Below are 11,049 nucleotides of genomic sequence, written 5' to 3' on the forward strand. Positions count from 1 at the left end.
AAGAGTGAGCTACTGGATTCGCCATGGAAGAACAATTTTCCTTCCGAGATCTGAGCATCCAGTTTGTCAGTCGTTACATGCACTGTGTAGGAGAAGGAACTAGAGCGAAACCATAGAGTGTCGTGTCTGCGTGTGAAGCAAGGCATTACAAGCGAGAGCAAAGATGCTGCTTGCTTATACATCATGGTGAATTGTGACGAAGAGATGCGGCTGACATAATGTTGTGGATTACCTCTCCGGTGGTGTAGTGACCTGGGTTCGACTCCCTGCGAGAGCATGCTTTATTCTTTCATCCCTGTTTTTATTCTCTAGTTTTATGAGCACTTACTTTGTGGATCAGCGAGCAGTCTTATTCTAAGGGGTAAAAAACACGAACACCCATCCTCTGGATGCGGCCATGGCCTTTCTTTCCAGACATGAATTTCAGTACACAAGACAGCAATAAGATAGTTCCTGAGTAACGTATTGGCTAGGCGTGCGATATTCTGGGTTTGAGTCCCAAAAGGATAATCAGATATTATCCAGTTTCTTTATATTTTTAAATGTTATGTGCCATGATCTGGCGTGTTCCATGCGCTTGGAGGAATGTAGTGCTGTGAAGGATGGGGTGCAAGGCCGCAGTTCATTCAAAATTGGTTTCATTCAGCATGTTCAGAGATATTCGTAATGATTTCGATTTTGAGGGTGTATTTTTACTTATTGTCTTGCCAATAATCCAAGCCAACAGCAGATTCGTGTACTCTTCTCATGCGGAAACAAAAGAGCTGAAAAAAAGCAGCACAAAACAACTTGAATGCATGCAAAAATTAATGAATATTGAGTACAAAAGCAGGATGCATCCTTAGCCTTTCCCCTCATTGATTTGTGATCTAAGTGACGATATAGATGATATGTGCACTCTCCTGAACACGAGGTTTTATCTAAGTAAATTCGCACTTCCCTGATAGGCCCATAGTAATGCGGCACAAGTTCTTCTCCCTAATCTACATAAACGGAATCAGGGTGCAATTCCAAGCGGGAGAGCCGCCAAGATCGGTCCATGTCATCCATTGTTATTCTTTGCGTGACCTATGCTACTTTTATTAAATAATTCGAAGGAAAATAAAATTTCACGCTTTCCCATCATAGAAATCTCTGTATGGGAGTCGAACCCATCCATGTGCACTAACCAATATGCTACAAGAGACACTTTACATTACGCCCATATCTTCTTTCACCATTGAAAATGTTCAGACTGTCCATACTGGAAAGGAAGTGTACCATAATCAAGGAAAAGGAAACGATGGAGAACGCACTTTCTAGAGTATAATGATCAGCCATGCAGTGAATGATAGATAATAACTTACCTGGGATGCTCGACTCATGAGTCTCGCTCAATTAAATAACTGCGACTTCCCCACAGAGTAGGCCTGAGGCGAGTATTCACTTTCGCCCCACTAAATGCTAATCCACATTCTCCAGTAGGCCGTGGAAGATAACAGCATTTTGTCGGCAATAATAGAGGGATTTCGTGCGGTTTGGTTCCTGGTATACCATTCACAGAGTCATCGATGGTCAGAGTACTCAGTAGTCGCCGAGGAAGGAGCAGCCAGATATGTTGGAATAACGACATTGTTTACCTTTCTCTTGTCGTAGCAAAAAAAGGTTCCTATTTCCGTTAAGATGGTATGCATCCGTTGGGGAGTCGAACCCCACAGTTATACGGAGGTGTTAACAAATGTACTAGTCCACATTACATATCCTATGATTTTCCGTCCCTCAAATAGCAATAATAATTGAAATACTAGTTTCTCTTTGCAAGCATGTATTCGGGTTTGTAACCGGGGAGGGGGGGAGCGAGAAAATGGAAAGTAAAGAATAGGAATACCTCCTTATGTTCCAACTCCATGTCTACTGATGAAAACAAAACGACATCATTACAGAGAGGAACACAGATGAGAAAACTTCCGGACAAGAACGGAAGACTACGCATTCAAGATGAAGAACCCATTCATTGCAAGACAGTCAAAACGTATACCTTACCTATGGAGAAATTCCCTGTACTTTAACGTTCGCTAGAAGCAGGTGAGGCCGGATGAGGAGAACGAGCAGCTCTGGGTCGACATACATTTTCTGACACAAGTACCGAACGATCGATTCGAGTTGTCATCATTATTGATGAGAGTAATACATGCCATTCCATTGATTGTCTTCGCAAGGAAGAGACCGCCTTGTTGAAATTGCGGCTTTTCAAAAGATAACATCCCAAGAAAGCGGTTCTACAACAAAAAAGATTGCACCAGGCGAGGACACCGCATGATAAAGACATAGTACAGAGGGATTCAAGGTCAGGGGCCATGTAGATGAACTGGAATCACTGCGACGAGAATATTGCTATAAGTTAGGGATTGTAGAACGCAGGTCAGCCTACCTAGGAGGCTATTGGCCCTTTCCCTGATTGAGAGATTCTTCTCGGATGGTCACATCAATCCCCAACCCACTCCCATCACAAGAGACTTGGTAACTCTCCTCTAGCCAGTAGAGGGAGGATATCATTACCTCCATGACCCGATCCAAGCTCTGTAGTGTCTGCTACTATTGATAAGCCATATTACACTGATAGAGAGAGATAACATACTTGACATCGTAGCAAAAACAAGTCAGAGATATACAGGTAGCTCTCTTTGACTCGGCGGACATTTCAGCGGTCTGGAAGGGCTTGCAATTGTGTAGGATGGTGATTCATTCCTTTGAGTACCTGCTGTTAATGTTATGGATAATAGGCATGTAGCGTTAGTCAACACTCACCGACTATTTACCTTACTAAGCATCACGTAGGCTATAGAAATTTCTTGCATTTTCTTTCCTTTTCCTTTTCCTTCCTTCGATACTCTTCTAGTATATTCCTTAGTTATTTACCTTCTAGAATCTTCATCTCGTAGAATATATATATTGAGTATCGTAGTATGCCTGATTAGCATCTAATTTTACTTCTTGAATTCCTCAACCCAGTGTGAACTTAAGTAAAGAAGTCGGTTATGCTAAGCGCTTGCCGAACGTCTTGCTTACCGACTACGCCAAGTGCTTTTCGGATCTCTTTAGCTATGCCTAGCGCTTGCTAACTCTTGGTTGGAGACTTCTTGGTAAAGTTGAACTCGTTATATTCTTCATTCTCTTTGGCATGGATTTTTATTAAGTACTACTGCTTCGTACTTAGTCGGAATTAGCCATAATCCTAACAGTTAACAATGATGCTCACTTGAAGAAAACGAGCAGCACAAGCCAACATACACACAATTTTCATTTCATCTCATACACATAGGTGCCAGGTGGATGATGCTAGCGGTGTGGACCAAGAGGCGGTAATTGAAGGCACATACAGAGAGGCTGGTAGCATATATGCGGTCGCATTACTCTGGAAAAGGTGAATCAGAAGGAAATTATACTGGAAGTGTATGGAGTTGCCGATACACCCATAAGCCATGAGAGACATTAACACCGCCGTCCGTGTCTTTTGATATTTCTCCAGATGGTATCCAATCAGTGGCCTTCCACCGGTTGTGAGAGTAAAGAGCGAAGATATTCCCCATGCACAAAGGAATCATTGAGACCCGGCGCAGAGGAACAGAGATGGAAGAGCTCATATACATGGAGCTGTCAAGATGTGGGAGAAGGGACTGCGAGAGGCAAACATCGAGGGAAGGACAATGTTAAAACACTGGTATTTAATACGAGGGAGTGAGAAACAGATGAGATTACAAAGATAGGAGTTTTTGGCTGCATACAGGAGGGTAGAATGCACATGCTATAGGGAGTTGATTAGCCATGTAGCTAATTATAGACAATGACCTACCTGGGATGCTTGACTCACTCATGTTATCTATCGTTCCAAGCTGACATCGACTTGGTGACATGCCCAAAAGAAACATTTCTGAGGGAAGCGAGCACTTTTACCTCTCCACATCGCATCTAGCTTTGGTTTGAATAGGACCCATCATCTTCATTTGAGGACCATGCTATCCCACCCTCGACGTGATGGAGGACGCATTAACCAAAGCTTCGAGTGTGGCCATAGAAAGTTGCCTGGCACGTTCGAACTGAGAGTGAACAGTGCCTGATTACATGCACCTCTTCTAGCTTCCATGACCTCTTATCACGTTCATGATGGGAAATGGGTATATGCATGCAGTCTTGTTGGATTCGCATCTTGAGGTCAGCGGGGTTGTTACAGAGGCGAGCCCATGGAGGAATGTTGGAGTAGAAGAAGCAATTCGATTGACTTTGGGTGTCGGTGCAGATCGGGACACATGCAGTAGGGGGTGTGCAGGATGTTGCCGACAGAAATTGCCTCAGAAATCCAAGGTGGTTCAGATTAGCCATAGAGCATAATCGTCATCAGTTATGTGTGCAGATATGAAGAGAGGATTACATACCTAGGCACCAAGACCCTCCTTTCCATATAAGAAGCTGAGTCGACAAATGTTGACAAAGTATGCATACACCATCAACGAAAGATCTCCTCTTCTTCCCTTCCCCTTCACTCCTGGCATGTTTCATTTCCCCATCATCCTAATGCAAGACAATGCATGACAACAAGTAGAAGTGCATGATGTGAAGCAATACTTGTCTCGTGAAAACATGACACCCTCTGCAGCGCATAATACGATGTTCTGCAAAAATGGTTGGATTTTGTTTGCTGGGAAGATTCCTCATGCTGGTGTTATGTTCAGATGGTGGTGATAGTAGCAGAGAAGCATGATATGCTGATGTAACGATATCTGATACCTCTCCATTGGTGGAACAGTTAATATACACTGTTCAAGGCGGGTTCGACTCCCAATGAGAATATGTACCTCTTTCATCCTCTTTTATCGGTAATATGTACTTGTACTCAAATTCATCCTTACTGCTCACTTCTAGTTATGAGCTGACGACATCAGTTACCTCTCCAATGGTGTAGCAGTTAGTGCAGGTGCTATTCAAGTCAGGTTCGACTCCCCCATGAGAGTATGAATGTGTTGTCTTTCATTCCGTTTTGTGGCATAGGTGAGTAGTGCAGGACCTGTCTGATTCCTGGATTTGTATTTTATTACAGTTCTTGTACCTAAACCACCCAAGTACAAGGTTATTCTAGGTGAAAATGTTCTTACCTATGACTATATGTGTCACAGGATGGCCTCATCTCTTGAGTAGTAAGTAGTAGTATGTAAGTCTCAGTCTAAGATCTAAATAATAGTTTTTTATTCTTCCATGTCATTATTGTCATTTTTGAAAATGATGACAGTAGCAAAAAAAATAAAAGTTTAGTTTCAGCCATGTGAGGCAATGATGTCATCAGGGCAAAGGGCACCAAGAGGCGATGTTCCGACTCTCTCTTTCTCCCTTCTTTCATCCCTCCTCTGTCAATTCTCCCCTGTGTATGCAATTTCTGATACAAGCTCTCGGCACTCTACTGAACATGAAGATGATGATAATGAATACCCTAGTGAGTCCTTATATCTGCTTGAATCTAATTTACTAACCATGACCAGCATCTGCCTACAATGACGGATGCGGCATTCACTACAAGGTCAAACTCATACCAAAATTTCCTCCTCTGAGGGCTGGCAAAAAGCGACGGTCAAATGCAGTATGCAAGCCTGTCAATGCAACTTTCTATGCCCATGAACTCTCAGTCTTGGGTGAAATCCTTGGCTATGCTATCCAGTCTGTGAAGCGTGATGAAAGGACTCTTGATTTCAAGGTTGTTGCTGGTGAATTATATGCAAAGAACTTTATGGCTACATGGATGGTGCCCTGCTCAGCAGACAAGGATATGCCTCTCGATTCCATTGACACCTTTGAAGATATGGTCAAGCAGGTGGAAAAGAAGGTGAAACTGGAAGTCACCTTGGAATTGGTTGAAGATGTACGTTACTTTATTCTTGTAGCGCATATATTCACTTTCTACTACTAGAGAATGGTGAGGATGATGGAGACAGTTCTGACAATGAGGAAGAAACTAGCAGATCAAAGAAGAAGAAGACAGGCAAATCTGTGAGTACATACTGTTCTACTGTATTCCTTGCCTCACCAGGACTTTATTAGAGGCCTGAATGCACAGCACACGAGCTCGAGATTGAGGACAAAATTGTGAACTTGCAGATGGCACACCTGTGTCATGATGTTGAATGCTGTAACTATAGGAAGCTTTGCTGGCCAGATGCGATAAGTGGGAAGCATATCTTTCTCACTGCTATGCACCTTGATACTTGGGCTGCTGCTATAGTGAGCCCTCACCCCAATTCTCGCAATGATGCTTTCATATTGTACAGGTCGAAAAGGTTGCTCAAGTTGATATCGACCATGTGCTAGACACCAGAATGTTCCAGCTCGGCTGTACTGCTGTGGATGATGCCCTTCTTCAGTGTCGCAAGGTGACCTATGCTCCTGCCTCTGCTCCTCCTGTGACACCGCCGATGAATTTTTACTTCCTGAACTTCCCTGACATCCTTGGAGCTCCAGCACAATGACTTCAACCTCTAGAGCCATCCCAGAAAGTCAACTTTGCACCAAAAATCGATCTCGCTACATTCTGTGCTTGCTATACACTTTCTGAGGATATTTATGACAAGTTATCTATGTACCAGGTTACCGGACCACACATGCTAGCCTATCTGTCAGATGAGATATTGGCAATGGAGGCATTCTTACATCCTGCTCAGTTAGGTGATATCCACAATGCAGAAAATTGGTGGAAGCATTCAGTAAACCATTAGTTATCATTATGTACATGCTTCAGTCAATGTAATAACCTGAATGTATAAAGAATTCTTGTGCTATATCACTGGTAATGATGTCACAAGCTTGATACAGTTCAAAGTACTGCACTCTTAACTGGTAGAAGCTGATACCTTGATGATGGAGATGTGACTTGATTACTGACCATGCCTGCTTGATGGGATTGTATTCAGAGGAGTAGGGTGGAAGGAACTCAATCCTGCAGCCTGATAGCACAGTTAACATCATGGCAACAGTCTAATGAACAGATATCTCACCATATGTGTTAAGGATTAGAGTAATTTGAGCTAATACACAAGGTAATGATTACTCAAGTAAACCCGAGTCTGAGCAAGGATGTCTGAAAGCCAAGTTCCAACCACCAAGAGGGATCCATAAGGGTGCTAACAAGCGCTAGGCATAGTTAACGGGGGTGTCAGCAAGCACTAGGCATAACTGATCAGGGTTGCTTATATCGCACAGTTAAGTGGACATTCAAAGATGAGTAAAATTAGCATAAGATCCTAATACAATGGCAAGTATGATAGTTATATACCACTAGTAAGGAAATGAGTCATTATTATTCTAGTATTGGCAAGAAGAAAGGAGAAAGTAAGAGAAAGTAAGAGAAAATGGGAGAAAATACCAGTAGGCCAAGGTCAAGGCCGAGAGTAGGCATGTGTTGACTCATGTACCAACCAGAAAAGACATGAAATCCATGACAATATGCCCTAACCAAATTTTCAATCTCTTCGGAATGATGAATACAAGCATTATCAAGAATTAGGACACTTCGAGGACCAGGATAGGGAGTCATGAGTGGAAGCTAATCATGCAAGGATAAGCTGAGATAGTAAACATGCAAAAAGCAAGACAAACCATGCTTTCATGGAGATATGAGATGAACTTCTCATGGTCAAAAGAGCCTTCTACCACCTTTGTAGTGATAATACCATCATTTAGTGTCAATGCCCCACAAATACTGAAGCACTTGTTGTGAACAAATGGCTGAGTGACAGGCACATGCTTTCCCTGGGAGGCCCTGGCTCACATCCGAGAATATGTGCAGTCATCCTTTGATGCCTCATCCATTGCCACAAGATATGAAGCTGGATACTTGGTGATGCGTTGTATGAAGCTAGCACATTTGTCAGGACACTTTTCCTTCACCATCTTTGTGATTTTTTTGACACTATAGCTAGCATCTTCAAATGCATGGTGGATGGTAGTAAGACAGACAGTGATGTTGCAATAGCATTGAAGACGTTCTTGATATTCATTGAGGAATTTTGAAGGATTGTGCTGGGCTAGAGAGAGAAGGTATGCTATATCTGCAGCAAGAAGCTTTTGAGGATGCCCACAACTGAGAGCTTGTTCCTTTGCAACATCTCCAGTGAGTTGGAAATGACACTGAGTGCGATAGAGTGTTGATAATGAGAACCCTGTCATGCATAGGATTTCCTCAGCAGGATCTCCTCTTGCTCTCATGCAGAGAGCAGTTCACTTGAGATCATCACTGATATGGCAGTAGACCATGCAGTACAAGGCTAGGGGGCTGAGTATAATGATGATGGTCAGAGGGCAAAGTGTGCGCTAGTATGCATGACATCATTGCTTTACATGGCCAAAACTAAACTTTTATTTTTTTCACTACTATCATCATTTTCAAAAATGGCAATAATCCCCTCGAGGGTAGATTAAAAGTAGACCACGGTTATTACTTTCATATCCCTCCACAGGGAGTCAAACCAAACTAAGTATGTGCACTAACCGGTGCACTATCAGAGATGCATTGATATCAACATGTAACTACTTCTGGTAAGTCCCATCCCATTTATAGCTATAAGTGAGTATATGCATGAGGTCTAGCAATTTGATCGATGTTGGGTGTTTGCATGGGAGCAGGACATGTGCAGGAGGTGTCGTGCAGGATGTTGTCATGAGAGAACTGCTCAGAAATCAAAGGCAGTTTGAATGAGCCATATGCATGCAGATATGAAGGAATATTACATACTTAGGCACTATGAAACTCCTTTCCATGCAACAAACCAAGTCAACTATACCATCAATAGTCATATACTCATTGACAAAAGCTCTCTTCCTCCTCTCTTCCTAGCTCCTCACATGTTCTGTTTGCCTATCATCCAGATGCAGGTCAATGTGTAAGGCAGCCACAATATGGATGGAATAAGTAGCTCTTTAAGCATGCACCAATGTGCCAAATGTCCAGACACCTTCTCCACCATGCCTCATGAGATTTCAGTGAATGCTCAGCAAAGATAGCAGGATTTTTCTTCATGGTTAAATTCTCAGTGCAGTTGTCACATTCAGAGCATTGTTGACAGTCATAGGAGTGGCGGGAAGATGAACAAGCCTGATTGACTGATGTGACAAATATCGGTTGTTATCTCTCTGATGGTGTAATAGCTAATACACAGACCTTTCAGGCCCAGGTTCGACTCCTGATGAGAGTATCAATGTATTTTCTCTACATTTTTATTTGTGATACTGCACTCAAACCCATCCTTACTGTCCACTACTAATTTCTTATTTCCTGCTCGCAACCAGCCCTTGTTCGTGGTATTTACAAAACAATGATAAGTAGGCACTTAAAATAATAGGTTGCATACTGGATTCAGACATGCTCTGACAATGCATGAGTGGTGTGGGGGGACTAGCTTGCACACTCATTAATCTACTGCCTCATTAGTATACACAATGAATACTAGGAAATATTCCATTTTTATTCTTCCAAGTTGCATTCATTGGTAGCATTCCTCTACTAAGGAAGAACAAAAGTGTATGTGTATGGAGCATGCTACATCTCTGTGTGGGAGTCGAACCCACCTGTGTGTACTGACCACTGACCAGTGCACTACCAGAGATGGTTAATACATAGGCAACCAACACACATTTAATAGCAGGACAGAATTCAGTAGGTGAAAGGAACAGAGACATGAAAAAATGCTAGAATCAGTACCAGACTTAAGCTCGAAGCAATCAGCCTTTACAAATCAGTCTAAATATCGACCCTAAGGTCAGATACACCTACTAACATAGTCAGTGAGTTAATAATTCTTTTGTGATGCCAGCTCACAGAGCAATGCAATTCTTAACGATACCTGCAATTTGAGTTTTAGAACAACAATCCTCATACAATTAAAGGCATTTGACTGTGACAGCAAGATTTCAGTTGGACAAACACCCTTTCTTCTGTAGGTTGGGAGTGGGTCTCCTAGACTGACATATTCCCTTGCCAATCACCTCTCCTGCAATGTAGCAGTTAGCTCATGCACTGCACCAGCTGGGTTCAAATCCCAGCAGGTGCTTAGTTGTTTCTCATTATCAGATCTCACTTTTATTTTTTAATTTTCTGAATTTGCCCCGGCTTCAATTAGGGTAGTCCATATTCTGACTAAGAGCCAATGCATCAGGTAAGCAGGAGGCAATATCTTAACTACCTTCAACTCCACAATGGTGCCACCCATGCTGGATGTATTGACAGGAATTCTTAGAGATGCTACAAAGAATAATCCATTGGTGGCTTATTAGCAATGTATATGATGTGTGGGTTTGAATCCCAACAGTGGAATAAGCATGTTCTTTCATGTTAACATTTTTGGATGACACGGAGGATTGAATGGCACTGCAGCTTTTCCAGAAATAAGCAGACATTGTATTGTTGAGAAGATACTAAAAAGTACATTACTCACATCCCAACTGAAAGATTCTATTGAAGCATACCTGTGAGGTGCATACACATAAAGAGCTGCTATCCAGAGTGAAAGCTCAGGAACTCATGACATGTACGTCGCAAATGTAAATTTATATCCTGCAGGTATTGATCTCACGTTGGATGTGCACCAGCAGGAGAGTATGTGTTGTGATGGATTAGATGTACTGGTAGGAAGCAAGGAGTATTACACTATGACAAGTTTTATGAGTACTTTGTTGAGTGTCGAGCAGTTTTATTATATTATTATGAGGGATAAAAATAACTAACCATCTGTTGCATGTCATTGTGGCCTTTCTTTCCAGACATGAATTCAAGTACACAACAAAGACAGCCTTTTTGTAGTGTATCAGATGAGCATGCGATATTCTAGGTTTGAGTCCCAAAATGATAATCGGATACTATCCAGTTCCTGTATATTTTTAAACAATATGCACTTTGTTTCATGTGATGCACCCTCAGCTTTCCCCCCCATTCATTTATGAACTGAGCAATGCACAGAGGATCTGTATGCCACCCAAACATGATGTTTGTCTCTGAATGGCTACAAACATTCCTGGTGAGCCTGTGGTACTTTG

The 11,049-nt window shown here is 42.3% G+C and overlaps 2 protein-coding genes across 2 annotated transcripts; one reads left to right on the top strand and one right to left on the bottom strand.

Annotated features, from left to right (window-relative positions):
* Positions 1–5,307: 5,307 nt before the first annotated feature.
* EV420DRAFT_1664293 (uncharacterized protein) lies at positions 5,308–6,661 on the top strand (the record flags this gene model as incomplete). Its single annotated transcript, XM_060478956.1, has 5 exons — positions 5,308–5,464; positions 5,511–5,887; positions 5,938–6,015; positions 6,067–6,246; positions 6,294–6,661. The coding sequence occupies 5 exons, from the start codon at positions 5,308–5,310 to the stop codon at positions 6,489–6,491; spliced, it is 990 nt and encodes a 329-aa protein (XP_060340251.1). The 3' UTR covers positions 6,492–6,661.
* Positions 6,662–7,785: 1,124 nt separating this feature from the next.
* On the bottom strand, positions 7,786–8,226 carry EV420DRAFT_1258601 (uncharacterized protein; the record flags this gene model as incomplete). The annotated part of the gene is made up of 1 exon (XM_060466901.1): positions 7,786–8,226. One exon carries the CDS (start codon positions 8,224–8,226, stop codon positions 7,786–7,788), a length of 441 nt encoding a protein of 146 aa, XP_060340252.1.
* Positions 8,227–11,049: the final 2,823 nt, after the last annotated feature.

The sequence above is a fragment of the Desarmillaria tabescens genome, assembly GCF_030435595.1.
Source record: "Desarmillaria tabescens strain CCBAS 213 chromosome Unknown EV420scaffold_1, whole genome shotgun sequence".
Classification (NCBI taxonomy): Eukaryota; Fungi; Basidiomycota; class Agaricomycetes; order Agaricales; family Physalacriaceae; genus Desarmillaria; species Desarmillaria tabescens.